This window comes from Puntigrus tetrazona, chromosome 18 (genome assembly GCF_018831695.1).
Source record: "Puntigrus tetrazona isolate hp1 chromosome 18, ASM1883169v1, whole genome shotgun sequence".
NCBI lineage: Eukaryota > Metazoa > Chordata > Actinopteri > Cypriniformes > Cyprinidae > Puntigrus > Puntigrus tetrazona.
In genome coordinates, this window is record NC_056716.1 from 3,884,735 (window position 1) to 3,907,499 (window position 22,765).

General features: G+C 37.3%; 1 protein-coding gene across 1 annotated transcript in view; it reads right to left on the bottom strand.

The window, feature by feature from the left end:
* Positions 1-22,765, bottom strand: part of hydin (HYDIN axonemal central pair apparatus protein) — a 60,730-nt gene that overhangs the window by 13,820 nt on the left and 24,145 nt on the right. Inside the window, exons 18-54 of the mRNA XM_043264030.1 lie at positions 19,949-20,187; positions 19,600-19,858; positions 18,967-19,110; positions 17,038-17,181; positions 16,493-16,806; positions 14,607-14,729; positions 13,392-13,557; positions 12,668-12,877; positions 12,430-12,570; positions 12,157-12,331; positions 10,466-10,599; positions 10,140-10,273; positions 9,928-10,064; positions 9,554-9,675; positions 8,580-8,771; positions 8,015-8,164; positions 7,046-7,285; positions 6,611-6,740; positions 6,384-6,461; positions 6,133-6,300; positions 5,694-6,058; positions 5,339-5,458; positions 5,069-5,226; positions 4,410-4,563; positions 3,728-4,144; positions 3,426-3,623; positions 3,263-3,342; positions 2,986-3,168; positions 2,778-2,897; positions 2,475-2,634; positions 1,890-2,062; positions 1,567-1,765; positions 1,296-1,398; positions 977-1,076; positions 674-842; positions 330-565; positions 61-163 (exon numbers count right to left, since the gene is read on the bottom strand). Of these exons, the coding sequence (XP_043119965.1) occupies positions 61-163; positions 330-565; positions 674-842; positions 977-1,076; positions 1,296-1,398; positions 1,567-1,765; positions 1,890-2,062; positions 2,475-2,634; positions 2,778-2,897; positions 2,986-3,168; positions 3,263-3,342; positions 3,426-3,623; positions 3,728-4,144; positions 4,410-4,563; positions 5,069-5,226; positions 5,339-5,458; positions 5,694-6,058; positions 6,133-6,300; positions 6,384-6,461; positions 6,611-6,740; positions 7,046-7,285; positions 8,015-8,164; positions 8,580-8,771; positions 9,554-9,675; positions 9,928-10,064; positions 10,140-10,273; positions 10,466-10,599; positions 12,157-12,331; positions 12,430-12,570; positions 12,668-12,877; positions 13,392-13,557; positions 14,607-14,729; positions 16,493-16,806; positions 17,038-17,181; positions 18,967-19,110; positions 19,600-19,858; positions 19,949-20,187 (6,438 nt within the window). The remainder of the gene's footprint in view (positions 1-60; positions 164-329; positions 566-673; positions 843-976; positions 1,077-1,295; positions 1,399-1,566; positions 1,766-1,889; positions 2,063-2,474; positions 2,635-2,777; positions 2,898-2,985; positions 3,169-3,262; positions 3,343-3,425; positions 3,624-3,727; positions 4,145-4,409; positions 4,564-5,068; positions 5,227-5,338; positions 5,459-5,693; positions 6,059-6,132; positions 6,301-6,383; positions 6,462-6,610; positions 6,741-7,045; positions 7,286-8,014; positions 8,165-8,579; positions 8,772-9,553; positions 9,676-9,927; positions 10,065-10,139; positions 10,274-10,465; positions 10,600-12,156; positions 12,332-12,429; positions 12,571-12,667; positions 12,878-13,391; positions 13,558-14,606; positions 14,730-16,492; positions 16,807-17,037; positions 17,182-18,966; positions 19,111-19,599; positions 19,859-19,948; positions 20,188-22,765) is intronic.

The following is a 22,765-nucleotide window of genomic DNA, read 5'->3' on the forward strand; positions in this document are numbered from 1 at the left end:
CTACATGTTAGATACTGTACACTCTATCAAGAACTGTAAATAAATAAATACTTTGCCTACCTGTGTTGATATGCCAGGCTCGTTCTGCACAGTGTGTCGTATTTCACTAGCACTGGGTGGTTTTGTTGTATAATTGTCTTTTGATGGCTTCTTACTTCCCAAGCTTGAAAAAAAGTCATTTCATTTTATATATAGTGGTCAACATTTGAAGTGGAAAAAAGTTAATCAAAATTGTCATAACATTGTGTTTTATTATTCTTTTCATAATTTATTTATTTATTTATATATTGTTTTTACAATATATAATTATATTTTTACAATAGCCATACCCTCTCCTCTGTGCAGGAACTGGGGCGTTTTTACACATCCTAATGGTGAAACGCATCTCAAAGCTGCCTCTGTTCTCCACAATGAGAGTCTGTTTCTTGCGAGAGCCATACACCAGTGGGCCAAAGTTGATATCATTAGAGGGGTTGACATTGTATTTGGAGAAAAGAGCCTGGACCGACACTTTGATTGGTATAGTGTTAATGGTCTCACCACCATCCAAACTGGGCTCAATAACCTGGGGAAAATACAACACAACTCATTATTTTTCATCTCTAATGACAGCAGAACTAAAATAAAAAACACTGTATGATAAAGAATCTATTAAGTGGGAAAATTAAAAGACCTGACAGCAAAGGATTGGGCTATCTCTGATGGACAACTCCTGGTTGTGGTGATAAATAATCTGGATAGTACTGGGCTTATTGTTGGGGCGTAATGAGCCTTTTTGAGGAGTGATGGAAAACACAGAGTTCAGATCTGGCATCCCCGGCTCTGTAGCAACTACAGTAAACCTGTAAGTGAAAACGATTAACAAAAGGAGTGTGAAGAAATGTTAGACATCTTTGATGTTTTTCTTTTCATTAAAATAGAAGATAGATGAGATCTATGATATCTACATACTGTAAATATCTATATAGTAACTTACTTAAAGGCAATGTCATATTTGCCTTTGTTTTCCAACTTAATAGACCGCTTGACCTCTTCTGACACTTTGATTGTTCCAAAGTCAACTGAACCATCGGAATCTAACACAAATGCAAGTAGCATCAAATAAATAAAGGGAATTTGTATTAGTCACTATGTTACACAGAAGAAAGAAAGCAATACAGGTTTAGAACAAAATGAGGGTGAATAAATGATAACATAATTTTAATTTTAGGTTGAACTGTCTATTCAACAAATTATTTTAGATGGACAATTATTTAATGGTATGTTGAGCCAATGTGCCGTTTTGAGGTAAGTACCTTCTGGAATGGTTATGTCCACTGCAATATCATAGGCCTCAGCAATAATCTGAATGTTCTCTGAATGTTGAACGATGCCAAGAATGTTCTCCACATCTGACACCTGGTAAAGATGCATGTCTAATCAGACTCATGCAGGCAAACTAATGCATACCAGTACATACAAACAAATTATGATTACATTTACTCTTCATCTGCATTAAAAATCTTCACATTTGTAAGCACTGCTAATTATTTAATTACAAAAAGTTTGTTTTTCATTCTGCGGTACCTCTAAACAAATGGCTTTCTTCAGTTTGACAGGGTTCTTCGCTATAAAATACATGTGCAGCCTAAAGTCAGAATGAGGCATTATAATCCCTTTGTTCTGAGACACACTGAATTCATCCCCAAGAATCTCGAGGCCCCTCAGCCTCCAAGCAGCTGGCATAAGTGTGTTATTGCGCAGGCATAAACTCTGGGTTTCTTTTCTGCAGACAAAATACGAAAAATGTATGAAAAAGGTTTTTTCACCAGTAATATATCTGATGAATTATAGCTATTAACAACACAGTGTATGTTTAATCAGTATATGTTAAAGTAAATGTAGTAGACCTGTATGGTGGAGTTTTGTCAAACTGAAGCAGCTTGCGGTCCAGCTCGAGTTCAGGCCTGACTCCTATACAGGAAAGGTGGAAGACAACAGGCTCTGGGTTCCCCTTGATGCAGCACACCAAGCTGTCCTCAATATGTTTGGGGGTATTTGGGTATGCCCACACTATCAGTTGCTGCCAGGAGTAAATCAAACATTAATGACACGAGAGTTTGAGTAAATGCCTTTTTTGATGTTAAACTGAGTTTAATGAGACTGAGGCTGAAGATGGTGCAAAGGGGGCTAGAAAGGTTTCAATGTGTACAAAAAAGGAATTTGTCTACACAGATGCTAAAATTAAAGCTCCAAAAAAAAAAAAAAAAAAAATGCAACCAGCTGGTCTTCATAGGGTACATCATAGTGAACCACAAAGGTGGTTAACATATTTAAGAAATGACGAGATAGTCTGGAGTCAATACAGCTGATTAAAGATTTTTAAACCAAAAAATGTGCTTCAAATCACATCTTACATATAAAAATGGCTTCCAGCTCAATCAATCCTGAAATTACATTCTGAAAAAAAAATTAAAAAATAAAAATTTGCATACTTTTCGCCCATTGGGTTCCAGTGTCATATTTGGAGGGTCAAGAAGGAAAGTGGTTGCCTTGGTGTCATGTTGAAAGCAAAAATGAATCTCTGCCTCCATTTTAGAAGTATTGTGAATTACAAACTTATCCATGTTCTCAGGATATTTCACTTCTTTATACCTAGGTCAGGATAACATCATTAATATGATTGAAGACCTATTGTACAAACAAATTTATTATAGAATAACCAATAGAAAAGTACTGTTAAGACACTAAATTATGACAAAATAGCACATTTAGCACAGAAAACAACATGCCAGCACCTGTCCCTGGTCTTTCCACACAGCAGAGGCCCAAACTCATACAAATCTGACTGGATAATGTAAGTCTTTTGATGTCCACTCTCAGGCCGCAAGCTCTTTTTGCAGTGTGCAAACACAATCCTATTAAATAAACACACAGACGCTATGTAGTACATTGTCCAAGGACAATGATGCCTACTGTATATTTCCCTACCGAAATATTACTCACTTGGGGTCTCTGCTTACAGTTGGGTAAGCACAAATTCCTTTGCAGTGTAGCTGATAAAATCGCTTACTCCCCATCACCTCAAAGCTGAAAGTCTGATCAAAATTTCCAAGAACAGAAGAGTAAAACCTGATCCTTAGCGTGATGGCTCCATTTGATGGTACAATCCAGCGGAAACTAGTGAGTCTTTAAAAGAACAGCAGATTTTAAGGATTCAGTGAAATGGTTCTGTTTATTTGTAATTGTACACAAGGTTTAAGTGTGTGAAGGACCTCCTTACCTCTGGTTGTATTCTGGGTTTGGCTCCTCAGAAGGTACACCCTGGCCAGAATTGGATGTGTTAGTAATTGCCATGCCCTCCTGTAGGAAGACAAAGTAGGCAGCTTTTTAATATGTTCTCTTCCACATTTAAACTAAATTCTATTTCTTTAAGACTTTAGTACCTTAACAATTTCTGGTCTCAGATCTGCTTCTTTCTTCTCTGGCAGATCCTCACAAGACATGGGCATCAAAAAAGTAAAACAGCTGTTGGAGAGCTGTGTGTTAGGCACTGATCTCATCTTAGGGTATGGGACTAAGGAGAATATTATAGGAGGTGGAATGGGTGGACCTTTAGGTCCTAACCCTAACTCGTCCAAAACCTGGGAGAAAAACATTTAAGAAAATTTCATGAAATTCTAAGGATGCAAACTCTGAGTGACGAAAAACTGTTCCAAAGTTCTAAAGAAAAACCACAGTGCTATACCTCCTCATAGCAGGGTAGTTTCATGCTACTGATGATATCGAATGCGCTTAGTTGTTCCTTTTCTTTTATAGACAGCCAGATGTAAGGGATAGGCTGTGGAACCACTATCTTTTCTGAGCCTTCTGCACCGTCAGTTAACACTTGGGTCTGACTGGGAGCTGGTGACTTCATATCTGCAGCCTCCACTTTCAGCTTTTCCTTCTCAGCTTTCTCCTTCTCTCGCTCTTTCTTGCTCTTCTTGGCAGAGGGAGGAGGACAGTTTGTTATGTCTACAGTCTCCTGGGCTTCAGAGGTCATGGGCTGCAACAAGAGACTCAGTGTTCGGTCCCAAAATTGGACAATGTGTTGGAGTTCTGGCTGACTCTGTTCGTACAGCTGGAATCGGGCCAGAAGCTGTCTGTCACTCTCAGTGGACTGCTAGAGAAGGAAAACAAAATCTAGTCTCCAAAACAGATTTCAAACATAACTGGACAATGCTAACCATCCAGACAATCTTTTTTTTTTTTTAATAATTACAGTTGGTGATGTTTGTGGTAAATAAATTATACACTTGATTGATTGAAGTCAAATACTTAATGTAATTAAGTTACTAAATTGTAAATATTAAAATTTTAAATAAGAAAATATCATAAGAATAGTCTTATGATTGTAAGTCTTCTGTGAATTGCACTTTCAAACCTACTATTTCTTGCTGTAGGTCCTCAGAAAGTGGCAGGGGGTCTTCATGTTTTGGTTTTGTATCCAAGTCCTCACTAGGCGTCATCTCCTCTTCTCTTAAATTCTGAAGCTCCTGTTGAATTCTCTCTTCTTGTTCTTGGTCAAACTTGTCCTGTTCTCTAAAGTAATCCACAAATTCTATTTCACTAACTCATCTTACCTGCGTTTTTTTTTTTTCTTTAAGTAAAATTGAGTGTGAAGAACATGCTGAATATTTTTTTTTATATCATGACTAAAATCTACGAAAACCTGCATACTCAGTTACAGGATACACTGCAATAAATCTTTTTTTAATTTAATACAATTTTCAAACAACCTTAGAACAAAATAAAATGAAGATATTATCACTTGTTTTAAGAGAATACATCCTGAAATAAATATATTTGTCTTATCCTGTTGGTAAGTTACTTTTTTCTTGTTTTAAAGATATATCTAACATAAATCTAAAATCTAAACTTAAACATTAGATAAATTCAAGTCTCAATAAAAATACCTGATTACCTTTTTTAAATGGTCTTAAGTTAATGTATCTGGATCATAAGAATGTGATATTATAATAAATAAATATTTTTTCAGTGTTTAAAATTCAGAATTTTGAATTTGGATCAGAACAGTTTAGAGCACCTTAGCTTAAAGGCACTGTAGCTGTTAAACAGGTTGATCAAATAAATATGGCGACGGTGGTCGAAAGCTTTCAGGATGATCTGCAGCGTTTTACTTGGTGAGTGGCAGTACAGTGTCTCCAATCCATCAATCACAACACCACGGTGACAGTCGCTAAGCTACGGCATAGGGGCAAGCAAAACAAAATTACTGTATGTCTGCATATTCTGTGAATGACATAAATTATCACATATATAGGTTATGTATAGGGTATACAAAAAATGTACACACTTGCAGCCTCTCTGACAGAATCTCTACCAACACATCATCAGGCAGTAGGCAGTTAATCAGCCCCAACTCTTCATTTTGACTGGCACTCACACTCAGACGCCTGTGTACCTGACCATCTGTCTGCAACACACACACATTATAAATATTTATATATATATCCATTCATACATGATACTTACAAACAAGACATAGTACAATACAGTACAGATCCATATGTTATACCATATGTTTTGTTTTACTACAGTATCTTACTGTATTTTCTATACTGATGTAGGAAACACATTTTTTTTAATTTTTACCATTAGCATTTTTCTTTTATACATACATACATATACTGGAAAGAGATTTATGTTACCAGCGAAGCAGTGTGACCAGAGCTGTTATTCTTCTGTGAATGCCCTGTGATGTTTGTTTTATTTCGGGTCGAAGCAGATGAAGGGGGGACTTTAGGATCAGTGGTCAGGCTGCCTTCAGCCGTGTGCTTGGCAACTGCCTCAACACTTAGAACACCAGCACCCTGACCAGCAGTGGTCACCATATCTGCCGCTGCCTCATCCACTTCCTTCTGGGAATGCACTACAGCAACCTTGGCACATTGTTCCCTTGCCCTCAGGGCTGCAGAGCTGTTCCCCGATGCCACAGCCTCCTGCACCACCTCATCCACACTGAGACACGCTGCCCCATAGTGCTTAGCCAGAGTAACTGCTGTCCTTGTTTTACCTGCACATAGATGCTTACATTTGCATCAAATCGAACTTTCCAACAGGACAAATAGCAGATTGATAAAATAGTACCTGACAAAGGGGCACCATGAACAACAATGGCAATGCCCCGGCGATTAAGGGCAGCTTTGCCTTCTGGTGAAAGATCAATGCCCATGTGACGTGCAACAACCCTAGCCACAGGGTCGTATTCCAGATCCCCTACTGCAGAGCCAGTGCTGATGTTGTCTTTAGTCTGGCCTGTGAGAAGTCATAGACTGAACTGTAATACCAATTTCATAAAGAATACATTTAAATTACTGTTGCCCAAAGCCGGACCATACCTTTACCACTGAGTGTTTCACCCTCAGATGGTGCAGTTGTCTCCCCCTTGTCTTCATCTTCAAGACCCTCATTGGAATCTTAAAAATAGGTTAGAACTTTAAGATTCACTTAAAATTCTGCCAAAAAGCAAAACCTGTGTTCTGTACCAAGTCAGGTGTGTTTTATTCTTACAGTACAATTCTGCATTAATCATAATTAAAACCATCTCTGTTGCTGTATACGGTACCCTGCTTGGTTTCCTCTGAGCTCTGCTCTTGGTAGAAGTCCAACAGTTCTGGCGGCAGAGTCTCGCCAGGAGCACGGGGAGGTAGAAGTAAAACATTTTGGGCATCATATCCTTTTAACATTCGCAAGATCTGAGACAACACAAAGATATATTGCAAGATGATGAATTTACAATAGGAATGACAGTGTCCATCACAACACTGAAATAAACATATATCTGAAGTTCATTACTGAGAGATATAATTCACTGGGAGAACTGAAAATATATTCAGTACATATTAAATGAGGAAAATGCTAAAGATAAAGCTCAGATAATTTGGTCTATTTATGTGATCTCATTATCTAAGAGAATCATCACATCTAAGAAAAAATAAAATGGAAAGGAAAGATATCTAAATGAAAGAAATCTATCTTTTTTTTAATCTATTAAGCTCACCTCTTCCTCTTCTAGGTATTGCTTGTCGAAGTCTAGAGAGTAAAACTCTATAGGGAAGGGGCAAGGGTTGCGGACAACCACCTTAGACACCTGCCCTTCCAAGTAGGGCAAGATGGACCCAAAATCTAATTCTGAAGAGGAAAACTCCAGTCGAGGCTCTTCTCCATGACCTTGGGCCAGCAGCAGGATTTTCTGAGTGCTCTGAGACACTGTTATCACTAGTCTCTGAATGTACGCCTTCTGAAGAACAAATGTCAGATGTAAAAACAACCAGGACATTGAATAAAGAGATACAGCTGGCTGCAGATCGACTGCAGGCAAAGCGATCTAGTGGAATTATTCATAACTTAATCATTTTACTTTGACTCTTAATACAACTGCAGACTGTCTTCATCCTACTTTAATGAATAAAATTCGACATGGTCAACTGATTTGTGTAATTTATGTAAAGAAAATCTGAAGTGTATGTTGACTAAAATATTGCTAGATTTAATCTTGAACTTAGACATCATAAAGAATTATATTCATAATTATTACACTACCATTCAAAAGTTCGGAAATGGTTTTCTCACCAAGTATTAATTTATTTAATCAAAAATAATACTAATAAATACTAAAATACTGATATATTTGTTAAGTAACTGTGCTAATTTGTACATTTGTACTGTATGCAATTTATTCCTGTGATAGCAGCCAATAGCCATTAGCCAATATGCTGATTTGATGCTGAATAAACATTTCTGATTATTATCGATATAAAAAACAGTTGAGCTGCTTAATATAATACCTTTTTCAGGATTTTTTGTAAAAAGAAAATTTCTAAAGAAAAATATTTGTTTGGTAACATTCTAAATGTCTTCACTAACATTAATCAATTCTTGCTGAATAAATTATTTGAAAAAAGATTTGATTTGTAGTGTTATGTAAAACTAGTAATTGTGTAACCGCAGATAGTGTGTGTTTCTTTACCCCCTCTGCTGGGCTGAATTTAACCTGCACATTGGTTCTGTCACCAGGATAGAGTGTGCCATCTGAGGGCAATAACTCAAAGACAACTGGAGGAGGACGCTGTTTCAGCTGAGCCTGTCGTCTGAGGTACAGTGGGATGTGCTTGTCAATCTGATCACACAGCCAAAGAGAAACAACATCTGGGATGAATCCCATTCAATTCAATCACAACAAAACTAGATATGTTATCAGAGGAAAAACCACAACATATGGTAAGAGCGCTGAAGTAAACCTCGTACCACAGTCTGATCTAAAACTGATTAGCAACAACAAACATGCCACAAAGACGAATTAATCTCTACACTGCAACTAACACCCATTAATATCAAGCAGATATATAATTCATTACTAAACTAAATAAGCTAATTAATGATGGAAATGAGTCTCAAAGTCAACATGAAGTCAAAATGAACTCCATTTACTTTCTTAATACATGATCATAATCTTACAGCGAATGATTCATCAGTTCATCAGTTATTCCAAAAACTAAAATAATAAGTTTGTATGTTCTGTACAAGGCTTGTACCTTCTTTGGTCGTTCCTCCTGTCTGATGCTCCACTCACAGGGCACTGGCCCATCATTGTGCAGCTGGACTGTGATCACCTGACACAGGCCGCACTGGATGGTGTCGAACTGCAGTGTGTCTGTTGACACTGTGAGAGATGGCATTGTGACCTCCGCACATAAACGCACCTGCACTTGGGGCCCCTTAGTCACCTGCCAATCACACAGGAGTGAATGACTTAATGACACATTCATAAATCAAGTTGCAATAAGCTATAATGAAGAGTACAAATAGCAGTGGGTGCCTTCCAAACGATATATATAATGTATAAAAAGTGCATACTAAGTATTATTAATTCTGTAATAGTTCATTGACAAAATGTTATGATTTAGAATTTTTTTGTTCAAAATTATATAATCAACATTAGGAATTGAATTTAAGATGAATTTTAAGATGTCACAGTTTGCTTACATTCTGTTAAAATACCTAGAAATTGGGCAGCATCTTATTAAAGGGATAGTTCACCCAAAAAAAAATGTTATTAATTACTCACCCTCATGTCATTCCAAACCCGTAAGACCTCTGTTCATCTTTGAAGCACAAACTGGGATATTTTAGATGCATTCCAAATCTTTACTTTACGATTATTTTAATTTTAATCTCCTTGTTACATTTCTGAGCCTTGATCATGTAAGCATCCTTGTTGTCTATTGAGGGTCAGAGAGCTCACAGAATGCATTTAAAATGTTTTAATTTGTGTTTTGAAGATGAATGCAGTTCTTATGGGTTTGGAACAACATAAGGAGAAGTAATTAATGACAGAACTTGAATTTTTTAGGTGCACTATCCCTTTAAGTCTTTATGAGATTTGTGAATGTGTGAATGTTTATGATGATGGATGTTTGCCGTCTGAAAAGGCACAAAAAGTCAATATTTCATCTTCATCCAGCTTTTATTTGCTTGTCTCAGATATTTAATGTCGTTTTCACCAAACCTGTATGGGCATAACTGCATTGATCATTCCCAGACTGGCCCCACGGGCATCAAACTTCACCTCAAACGTCTCTGTCTCGCAGAAGGGCAAATTCTGCACCCTGTCCAATTCTGTACAAAACCCTGAGCAGAATAAAAATGAATATTAATGAAGTGAATAAAGCGGAATGAAATTTCATTATTATTCATACAGGAATAAAAACACTAAGAAAAGAAGGTCAACTTAACATCAAACCACAAGCTTTGTAAACAATCTAAACACATCACAGAGATTGGCACCTATTTTAACAAGATTTGCTGCTGAAATCAATGCTGTCTAGAACAATAATCTCTGGCTGTTTTAAATCCACTGACCATTCTGTGGAAAGGACCAACCTGTGTCTGACAGTGAGCTCCTGTCAGCTCTGAAGGATACAGCAACTGGACAAGTGTTGGTTATTTTGACAATGTGTGTCACGATGCTGCCGTTGATGACATAGCCAAAGTCTAGTGTGTACTCAGGCAAGCTTAACCTAAAGAGAAGGTCCATCAGAGACGCGCTTTGATTACTTGTAAAAATGAGGGGGTTTCTACATGAATGGACTTACTTGCACAGCTTCTTGAGCCAGTTGTTAGTGGACCCAGATCCTCTTTGATCTGTGAGCTGGTGTTGTTTCTGTACAGCCATGGCATTTTCCTTTACAAGGAGTCGTTCTAACTCCATCTGCAGCAGGGCATCATTCTACAGCATACATATATATTATAGTACACAAAAAAAAAAAAAAAAATATATATATATATATATATATATATATATATATGTGTGTGTGTGTGTGTGTGTGTGTGTGTGTGCACTAATGGCTATTCTCATTGGAGTCTGGATTAAATCAAGCTAGGAAGAGGAAGACATAACATGCAATTATCACAGACTCACAGTAGGAATGTAGTCGTCTTCAGGTGGCATCTCCTCCTTTTCTGTGACAAGCCTGCTCAACACCCCCTCCCTTGATCTTTCATTTTCCACCAAGTCTTTTGCCTCCTTTAGCAAAGAACCATATATCTCCTCATCTAGCCAGGAAACAGAAAACACCTACTATCAAATCCTCTTCTGATAAGCCTTATTCAGATAAGATTTCATTCAAGATTTGAGTTCAGTAGCCATGCAGTTTAGCTCAAATCGTGATTTTTTTATTTAATCTGAGTCTACTCACTGCTTGCTATTACTGACTCTTTTTATAGACCTTGTAGTCCAAGTATTGACCTTATAATGTAAAAATATCTCTTGAGCAACAAAGCCTGCAATTTCTTCACTCTTTACTATAGACTGCCTGTGTTAGTAAAGCAAAGAATCCGATCAATAGGTAATCAGAGAGCAACACAGTATTCCTCTCCTTAGTAATAGTTGCACTATTTGCTCTATAATGACAAGACCTCAGTTCGAACAGTTCGAGAGCGAAACTGCTTGTTTCTGAGATAAATAGCACTCTTTTAGGCTGGCTGCAGATCAGAAAGGAAAATGGATTTGAACAGTTCTAGCACAGAGTGTGAGCTAGTTCAAGGTCAAGACTATTACGTCTGTCTGCAATCTGGCACGGTGCAACTGTGTTTGATTAAAGGTTAGGTGAGCGAGGACGAAGGACTGGACTCCTTTCAAGTGTATTTGATGAGAGTGAAACTTGGATCATATTCAGGAATTTAAAACATCCTGTCTGAAATTCTCAATGCGTTCAACAATTTGTGAAGAGCTGTTGGCCTCAGAATGGCTAATTCCTTTATAAGGTTTGATTAATTAGATCATATGAAGATGTATATGGTGTCTGACATGTCCAATCACTTAATGGCTATACTTTTTTGTAAGACTAAACTCTTACTTAAAATTCCTTTTGATATTGAATTTGATCAACCCAGTGAAAATCATAAATCCAAACAGATATCAGAATGTTTTAGAAATCATTGAGAGTTACTTTTTAATAATTATATTCAGTTGCTACTGTAAACACTGGCTTATAATATTTGTCATGCCTAGTTTCTTCTGGTTAGTCCAAATGCTTTGGAAATAGAAAATGATTAGCTGTGCCGCATGTCAAATTTAAACTTCTTAAAAACAGATTTTAATACAGTACAGAGATGCTCAGGTGCAAGACACTAAAAAAGCTGTGAGACAAGGTGCAAAGATGCCTGTCTAGAAAATTTTTACACCAGAAAGTAATTAAAAAGCAGTGCAGCGCAAAAATGTGAACATTCCCCATGAGCACACCTGTCCTCAACAAGCTATGCAATTTTAAGTATAATTATGTTTATAGCACAAAGTTTAATTCTTGATTCTTTAGATCTCTACATACACTACCAAAAGTTTGGAATTGGTACAAAGTTTTCAGTGAGACAGTAATATTGTGACATATTATTCCTGTTGAATATAATAAATCACTATTTTCTATTTTGATATTTTTAAAATGTCATTATTTCCTGTTGATTTTTTAGAAACCATTACTTCAGTCTTCAGAGTCATGTGATACTTCAGAAATCATTCTAATATGCAGATTTACTGTTCAATAATAACTTCTCATCATTAAAACATGTTAAAATAATTTGTTCTGCTTGTGGAAACTGTGGACAGTAACTTACTCAGGTCTCTGGGCAGGTCCAGACATAATCGAGGGAAAACACCCTCTCCTCTTACACTAATGTTTTCAGCCTCATAAAAGGCCACTTGCAACTGAAAGGTCTTGTGAAAGACTTCTGGTATCCCTGGGAGGTAATATACACTGAGCCTCATTTCTGAATACGGCTCCAGGTGACCCTTCAAAAGAAACACAACCATGACACTTCATGCCACAAATCTGATACGTGGAATGGTGGAAAAGTCATCAGTGTATTAAAGCATGAAGAACATCTCACCTTGCTAGGGATGATGAGAGGCTGGCCAGGCAACGGTTGTTCCGCAAAAAGTTCTTGTTCTCCAGTTAGAGTAGAGAAATCAAAGCCAACTTTTCCTGTGTTTTTCAGAGTGATCTCTGCTTCCGCCACATGGTCAAACAACTGTGATTACAGAAAACAAAACAGAACAGAATTCTGAATTTATACATATCACTGCTAAAATGATCTTACTGCTATTATGGTGAAAGAGTGCGGTTACCTGTAAACCAAAGTCAATGTCATTTGTGTCCAGGGTATAAGAAACAAAGGAAGCCTGACCCTTGAGTGTGATCTCATAGGTTGGCCCACCTTCTACCTCACATAGTGCCAACACGTGTGTGCTGATGTCAGCGTGGCCAAGAAATGAGAAGGTCACCAGCTTGCTGTCACCAGGCTGTAGTTCCCCATACAGTGAGGAGATATCAAACACCTAAAAAATAGATGAGTATAACAATATTGCATAAAAGAGAGGCAATCAAAACTGTACAACACATCATAAGTTAAGAGAGTATTGCTCCATGCGAAAGCTAGAAAGTCTCAAAGTCTCAAAGAAGGCAACAAGGCATATCTGAATCCAGTCACTATGCCACATCCTCTCTACTGAGGTACCTTCTTCTGACCAATTTTTGAAGGCAGCATAGTCATATCCTGTGATATCCCATTATATTCTGGGCATGTTAGTGATCACTTTATGTGTAGATGTATGTTTTTTACTTACTTTTTCCATTTTTGATGTTACTAGCTAGAAATTTGTATTTGTAGTTATAAAACATTCACATATTTTGTCTCTATTTTGTGTTAAACTATTATGCTGCCTCAGAAGTCTGTCCTAAATCAGTTTTGGAGGAGATGTCTTGTGAGCAAACACTGCCTGCAAAGACATGCCTAAGCTTTCGGAAACAGCCTGTGTCAACATAATGGGACAGACGCAAGGTTATACCAACCTCTTTCACACCCACACTCGGATGCCCACTGGCTATGAGAGATTTGCTTCCCAGCTCTGAGCTAAATGGCCTTTGTGTTGAGTAGTTCCTATTCTGCTCCTGTCCGTTGGAGTTTTCGTGATGCAATTCATCCTCTTCCAAATGAGGTATGATTATGTCAGCCTCCCTGCAAAAACATAAACAATGATACATTGTTAGAGGTTTTCGACAATAATCTCCATCTCTCTTACTTCATATTTTCGTTCCGCCTAAAGGGTCAGACGGAAACCAAATTGGGTCTGTCAAGATGGCCATTAATTACAGAAAGCATTAAATAATTGAATGGATGTAATTTATCAGCAGAAAGGTTCACATGGGAAGTCTCTGGCTTTAAAGAAAAGGAAAAGAATATAATAAGAGCCACGCTCACTCAGAATAAGCTTTGATGGAATCAGTGTCATAATATTTCGCTTTTGGCAAAAAAAGCAAATCAAATATCTTGTAAAAACTATTCAGACGGAAAGTTGTATTGAAGGTGGGCAGGTTGTAACAATTGGTGTTATTATAAATGGAGTCAGCAGGGGGCAGTGTTAATCAAAAAATCTATCTTTCTTTTCTTTCTTTTTTTCCTCTACAAGCCAGGAGGTGATTACTTAGTACAGATAATGAATAAGCTCCACAGGACCCCTGAAAATTGAAAACACCAGCCATATCTATTAAAAATTGTATTCTTCTAAAATCCATCTGAAAATGTACAGCTTTTGTGCTTGAATGCTGTTTGTTCGAAAATGTGTGTGAACAAGTAGCTCAAACCAACATCTCTGTGAACCAGACTGAGAGTGCTGAATAAACGACAGTGTAGTGAGTGCTTGAAATGCTAGGAAAGTCTGGTGCAGGTGTTCTTAAAGTCTCCCCAAGAGACATGTGCTGCCAGACACACTCGCTACGCTCAACAAACGCAGAGATAACGTCTCTTTACCTGCCCTCCTTGATATGAGTGCATACGTGACGGGTGCTCTTGAGTAATCTAATGCTTCTGTAGGAGGCTACGCTCCGTACTCTCATTATCAACTTGGAGAACCAGCGAGGAGGTGAGGTAATACTCAAAGGTCTGCTAACATGATGAGATTCGGGTAAACATCCCACTTTGTATGTATCCTCATAATTCCTGCTTATTATCAGAGAGGCTTCAGGGAGTTGTCAGCCTCCAGTCTCACACAGAAGCTGTTCTCAGACCTGTTTGTGTCCGTCTTGCCGTCAGCTTCTTTCTGCTCTAACAGCTCCCATTGCGCCTCCCCGCTCTCCTTTCTTTTCCCCCCAGCGTCTCCGTCAGTCCCTCGACTCGGCTCATCAAAAAACCTACCAGAAAAGAAGAAAAAAGTAATCAGTCTCATATCAGCCACAGACACCATGAAAAAAAAAACTGTCCATCAGCAAGAAATCCGCTATGTGTCAGGAGCCCAAATGGATCAACGAAGTGGTGCAATAATACCGCTTCGCTCTTGGTTTTAATTACTGATAGGCTTTTAATTAGCAGGCTGGACAATGCATGCTGAAACCTCTGTGATATTGATAGGAAAGGTCATAGTCTTATTGGATCATGCAGGAGGTGGGAAGCGAACAGCAGTGCAGAAAGTGATTAATCTTCACTGCCTTGCACTGTAGCCCCACGGAGGCTTATCGATTAATCCGACGCAGGACATGGCAGCCACTAAACAACAATTTAAAACTATAAAAACTCAACCCAAAGTTATCGACAGCCGGGATTTTAAATACAGCTTTGTGCAAGCAATTTTTATCTTTTGAACAGGAAACCATAAGCATGTGTGTGTAAAGCTCAGAGGGTGCTGGATGTATTTGTCAGTGAGATAAGATGAAAAATGCACATGACTGCAATAATTTAATTAAAATACCCTGTCAAATATAACAAAGATACAATGGGAAAAAATTTAAACAGCAAGATTTAAACAATTCGCTAACAATGTCTCGACGTTGTTTCCGACTGCATTATTTGAAATAATTATTTCAAATAATGCAGTCGGAATACGAAGTGTCAAGTATTGTCCCGCTTGAACAGTGTGAGATGAATCTGAAGAGGAAGTGAACACCAGTAAGATGAATTAATTAACTGACTAAAATTAGATACAATTTTAGAGTAAAATGAGCTAAAATGATTTTAAATGACATGAAAAAGTAACTAAATGTAATCATTGTCAAAAAAAAAATCTGATTACATAAATGCAGTAAAATATATGTATTAAATTAGTTAAATTTTTATTGCTAAATATAAAAATGTTATTTAAAGTGAACACTGGTTGTAATCTAAACATTTACTCAGTTTCTAATTAATTGCTCCACTACATGGCACTGAATGCTCTATTTGAGGACACAGAGATCAAATGTTTGACTGTTATTGTAAGGTGCTGCATTTGAACACCACAGAGACTGTAAATGCTGATGATCCATTATTTAATCAGATGCTTCACCACTACTCACTTCCATCAGCAAAGCAAGAGCTATCATACATCATCACCCGTTTATTCAGTTATAGTAAGTTACTGCATTTCCTCACAGGGCTTGGACGGCTTGGCTGGACATCTGTCTGTCTTTAACAGCTGACTGCTGAATTAAAGCATTGATTTGCTAATCTTTTGGGGCTTTTTTTGGGAGTCGTTTAATTCCCCACAATTTATTTATTTATTTTGTGGTGTTGTCGTTTGTCAACAGAAAACCAATACTTCTTGAACATTTCTTTCTAGAAGTCACTTATGCAGCCTTTGAATTGCTAAATATCAGCGCAAGTCTATATGGTCTGTCCCCTTTCATGCGACAGGCTACATTACAAATGCACTAGCTTGGAATTAAAGCACAGCACAGCCAAATGTACTCTGCAGAGAGGTGCAACCGTGCTTCTAACCATTTTAGTTTATGCTTAAAGGACTACAAATTAGATTTCATGTCCATACAATGAAAGTATGATGGTACTGAAAAAAAATCTTCAAAATATCTTGTTTTATGTTCCTTAGAAGAAAATAAGTGAGGAAGGTTTGTATATTGTCACATACTTTAATTTCTGGTTGAACTATCTCTTTAAGGTTTATAATTTGAACTTCAAACCCTACCCAATATGGCAACGCTGTCGATCTACAAGGAAGGCCCAACGGTAGGAAATGCAAAGTGGGCTGCAGTTGGTCATGGTGAGCTTGCGGCGGGATTTTGTGTTGTTGAGAATGCAGCCAAAATCCAATGTGGTGCTTGAGAACTTGAGATTAGGGAAGTGGACCTCACCCCTCAGCACTACCCTGTCCTGCTGAGGGTGGCCGTGGTAGCAAAACTCCAGCACATCCTCAACCACGCGGGTGACTCTGTCCTGTCGATTCAGGGGGTTGAAACGCACCCATAGCTCCTTCTGAGCTCCGACAGCCAGCACCACAGTCTAAAGAAAGAAAAGAACTAGACTCAAAGACCAAAAATTCAAATGCACAGGTCAAGGTAATGGAAAGCACTGAAATCATACCTGCACACTCGAATTCAAAGATGTGCAACAATAGAATAAACTTAAAATAAATTGCATTTTAAGATTTATACTTTGCTTTTTGGAAAAAAAAACGTAATAGCTCCCATTAATTACATTGCCATTACTGGTATAAAAACTCATACTGTTTACCTTTGAGGTTGTATACAGTTCATCCCCGTCATAATCACATAATCCAAAAGGCTCACGCAGGGTCAGTTCCATGGAGAGGTTCAAGAAGGACACGCTTTTCAGAACTAGCCTCTGATACAATGGAACCAGAGACACATCTGGAGCCTGTGAGTAAGACAAACTTGTACATTATATATATATTAAAAAAAACCACAATATACTACAGGATTAGCTTGTGTGTGTACACAAAATATACTGTGACCTTATAAAGTACTGTATAATTAGTTTTGGTTCAGTATTTCTGAAACTACAGCGGTAGGTATGGAGGACATAATATTAAGAGCAGCTATTATCAATGCTTTTAGACACAATATCATTTTCAAGCTCAAATATTAGTTATTTGTGCAATTTTACTGTCTATACTTAAAAGGCAAATTTCACTCTCCCGTACTCTCTTGGTTTCCCTCTTCCCTTACTTCTCTCATCTCTCTCTCTCTTTCCATTCCCTTCTCGCTCTCTTTAATTGCTTTATTCCTCCAAGCTCTACTAAGGGAGCATTCAGTAAATCTAGCAGCACGGGCTGTCAAAACACGGACGAATGGGACAGAATCAGATAAAAAGAATGCCACTGAAATAAATTTGCATTTTTAGTTCTAAGATGCAGACTTGCAAGGCTCCTGAAAGCAGCTGTCAGAAGATATAAGGAGTGTATGAAAATATGTATGGCTGCAGCAAAAAATGGAGAGAACAGGAATCTGACAAGGGGGATGGTGTTGTGTGTGAAAATGTGTGTGTGTGTGTGTTGAAAGAGAGATAATAAAAATGAAATAAGGCAGACAGAAAATCATTTTCATTATAATGATGGTTCCCCCTGAGCTCACTGTGCTTATTCTACAGCTTTTTTAAAAAACAGAAGAAGACCTGAGATGCCAGTGCTGAGCTGTGGGCTGGGGTTAAAATGAATTTGCCACCTCAGCTCACTTACAATCATTTTGCCAATGAGAAGTAAATTTGGACGGCTCATTTGAATGAGTCCACATAACAAGTGCACGGTCTTTACTGTCAATATTAGGGGCAGTCATCTATTTTCAATTCCAATGGACCATGACATTAGCCTATGCATCAATATTGCCTTTATGTAGACTTACAAATTAATCGAAATTGATTGACTAAATGAACAGACGATAGATATCTCTTCTATACCATTCATAAATTAGGCTTAATTCCTGTACAAGGGAGCAGTTAATTGCCTCTATCTAACCGCACACTGCAAACTATATTTCCAGCAGTAAGGATTCCAGCATCTTGTACTTCTTAAAAAGTGAAAGGACATTTGATAAAAGGTTACATGTACAACCACTGAGCTGCGGCACAGATAATGGACCTGACATTTAACATACACACGCAATACCGTATTGACAAAATGAGTAATTAAAGGGACACTTCGCCCAAAAATGAAAAATCTGTCATCGTTTATCAACTCTTTTGTCATTCCAAATTTGTATGACTTTCTTTCTTCTGTATTTTGAAGAATGTTTTTGGTGGCCACTGACATTTCTTAGAATATCTTCTTTCTAAAAAAGAACGGAAGTCATACAGGCATTGGAAAAACAAGAGTGTGAATAATACATTTTGGGTGAACTATCCCTTTGATATATAAAATTAATTAAATTATATAAAAATAAAATAAAAATAGACACAAATAATTCAATACAAAAGTTAAAAACTCACCTGCAATAAACAGGAAAATGCAATTAAATAAAGACATTTACAGTATGAAACTAGTTAGCAGATTAACTTTAAAAAACTATATATACTATAAAATAAACTGAAAAATAAACTAGAACATTATGGAGGAAAGTAAAAAAATAAAAACAACAGAAAAAAATCTACATTTAAAATATATATAACTAAATTAACACTTGAGAGTAGAGAGAGGTTTTTGCGAACCTTTTCCACATAGAAGTTGATTTGTTGGGAGGAGATGTCAACTGCTGGTGAGACAAACTGGCATGTGACGTCTGCAGTCATGATGCATTCTCTTACATACTGACGGCCGACAACAGCAAAGCATACCAGTTTCTCTGTAACCACCTAAAAATTTAATGACCACACACATTTAAAAACACATCGTATATATATATATGATATATTTATGAATGGATGTGAATAGTCTTTTAAATAATCATTTTTAAAAAGCTTGCTCAGCCTTGTCAGAAATGCACTAAAACAGAGGCCTTCTCTATGATGCCTGAGTGCCGGCACACTGACAGCCGACCGACTGATGGCTATGCAATGCAGCATCCCGGCGTGGGATGCAGCAGAGCAGGCCTATATTCACTTCTCACCTTCTCATCTCTAATTTACCATTAAATCAATAAGGACTCAAGGAGGCATGCAACTCTGTAAGGCTCTAGAGAGAAAGTCAATGCACAGCTCTGTGCATCTCCACTAAAAGAGGATTAAGTGTGGCTTTTAGGACCTTCATCACTGTAGTATTCAAACTTCAGCCAATTGTGTCGGAACTCCTGTTGGCCAACTTGTTTAAACTGTTGCGAAGAATGAAGTCCTAGATACAGATACCTTGGGAACGTCAGAGGAGCCCTCAAGCAGCATATCAGCTGAATGGCCAGGAGCAAGTGATAAACGTGCAGGGGATAAGCTGAAGACTGGGCCTTCTTGAACTGAAGTTTGTAGACTCTTGATTTTCTTGTTTCTAGACTTATTAGGTGACAGAAGATCTCTATTAGGAAACTGTGGAAACCCCTCTGTGGTCCATAACAGTTGGTGAGTGCGACGTCCTCGGTTAGTTATTCTGAAAGTGTACTGACATGGGCCGGAACTGGAAGATCAGAACAACTATTACATTTTGGTAACAGAGGATTATTTATGGTTAAACTCAAAGAGATATGCATGTTATTAGTTGTTTTACCTGAAGTGAGTTCCCAAATCCAGGTTTGGAGCAAATGGCCGATCAGTGACTATGGTGGTGCCCTTTCCTTTGGCCCACACAGGAATGTTAAAGATCTGTCCATCCTGGATTTCTAGTAAAAGCTCATCCTGGAAGGGCAAGGTGTCATTTAGGTGGACTATCAACTTCAATTCCAAACTCTGCTCTGGAGGAATTTCCCCTTCAGTGGGATCCACACACCAGTGAGACCTGTTCTTCACCTATCAAGATACATATGCATGGCTCAAAATCACAAATTCACGTTCAAGTTTTGAACATATGAGAGCAAAAAATTATTGAGGATTGAAACATTCTATTAATTCAGCAGGAATAGTGAATAAACACATACACTAACTGATCATGGTTGCAAAAATACAGTGAAAATAATAAAAAAATAAATGATGCTTCCTTGCCAAATGAAAGAAAAATACAGCAAAATATTAAAAGTAAAAAGTTCAACTGTAAAATCTTACTATTAAAATAAAAAACACCTAGCTATAGGAATAATTTCGAATTAATAAACAGCAATGAGACACTAAAGCATCTATTACTTCATATAATTTGTAGTCCAACACAAGGCACACAAAAAAAAACACAAAACACTGGTAAACTCCCTTATGTGTGTGGACTGATTCCTCTGTGTTTTATGTAATGTTCAGGGGAACTGATCCCACAGTGGACGAGTTTTCTAGTGGGGAATGAGAAATATTAATGATCATTCTCTCCCGGTTGGCTCAAACACAAGTAAATGCCAGTCAAATGCAAACCGCTCAGCAAAATCTTATCTCAGTCTTGTAATTGAACAGAGATTTAAATGAGCAACCATGTAGAGATAATGCGCACATATGGACATCTATAGGTCCTGCCCACAGGATTCTCTTTATCTGAAGGGAGCAGGAAAAACTGGCGATAGTATAAAGGAATTATGATCATGTATCAGTTTTATAATGAGTACTGAATGGCTAATGGATGGACGCCTGTTTGTGCTTCAGCTCAACCAAGTGCCTGACATCTGCTCTGTACTGGGATATTGACATGGAAGATATGCATAGTTTTTTCCTTATTCAAATCCCAGATGTGAAGCGTCTCCTCTCTGGCCTACTTTTTCTCCCTAGTTTCATTATTTCCTTTCATTTTCTCATAACAAGAACCACATCAATGAGAAAAAAGTGCAAGCTTGTCTTTGCATGCAAAAGTGCACCTCACCAGCTGCTTAATTTGTACCACTGCTTTTCATAACTGTTGGCGGAGGATTCAAATCAATTTTCATAATGCGGCCAAATGATTGATGTCCTGCACATTAACTTTTAATTGGGATTTTCTGACTGAGCAAAGAGAACCTGGAAGTTGGTGTGTTAAGGGATTCTGATTAATAGCGTTTTATTTATCTTAAGAGAGTGGCTCATCCTGATGGCTGAGTATGGCTTTTGGCACATTTATCATCATTCCCATTACTCTCTCCTTTTACAGTCCTCATAGGAAAAAAGCAGAAGTGAGCAGCCAGTAGAGAGGAAATTGAAGGTAAAGTATTTCCTGTTTCAGAGAGCACAATCTAATAAATTAATACGTATCTGACTACATTATGCCGTCACATAAATAAAAACACATGAAACATTGAGCCGAGATGAAATGACGATAGTTCATTTAGCAGAAATGAACATTTTGACCACAGAATGTAACTTTCCAATCAGAATCAAGCCTTCTAGAAACGTGTAAACATCTCATGTAGATGAATTGGCAGCTAACTTTTTTTATCTGACTCCTCAAACTGATATGGATTCTGAAGCATGCAGGACCTATATATTTGTGTGTGGCAAAGTGTGTTTGTGAGGCAGACAGAGTGTTAGAGACCGATCAGGAGAAGCCTTACTCATATCTCACATTCACTCAACTGTGCAGAGCCCCATGAATAATTCTGGAGAAATATACTGACCATCAGAGATAGTAAAGGGTTTTAGCAGCACTTTATATGAGAAGCCTTTTGAAATATATTTAAAAGTATCAACCTTTTTTAATGTAAGAGCAGGCACAGCCATTTGTATCCTGAATGTGCAAGACTACTAGGGGCATCTGCGTCCAGATATTTTAGCTTTAAAAAACAGTCCGTTATGCTGCTTGATACTGCAAACAGGTATTTGCTTACATATTATTTCCATTTATGATAATAAAAACATACTAATTTGTTTGTAGTGCAAATACTTTTACAGTTTACTGTATTTTGTTATTATTCTAGTTATTTACATAAAACAGCTTTCATAAAAACAGTTTCTGTACATACTGTATATATTCATTTCGAAAATAAGCACAGTATTGCATAAACATGAATATACTGAATTTATATTGAATATATTCAAGCAACATTTATTTAATAAAACATATATATAAAACATACTTACAACATTAGTGCTGTCAATCGATTTAAAAACAATAACTAATTCATCGCACATTTTTCCGAAATTAATTAGGGCCAGTATCTCTGATACGAAGTAATACCGATTTCCCTATAAATTAATTTCCTCTGATATTTAACTATTGAATAAAGCCATTAAACATTACATTTTTAAGATCTATCATTTATCAGGCTTCAGAAATAACTTCTAATTCAAGTGAACTTGAACAATCTTCACATAAGCCCATTATAATAAATTTTATATTTAGCTAGGCTACCTGCGGGTAAATACTTACAGCTATATAAAAGTTATTGATTTCCTCTCTTTTCTTGTATTCTTGATAAACATTATTAGGTTGTTCACAACATTACGTGCATGTAGTTTCTTTCGCGATTTGATATGAAATGAT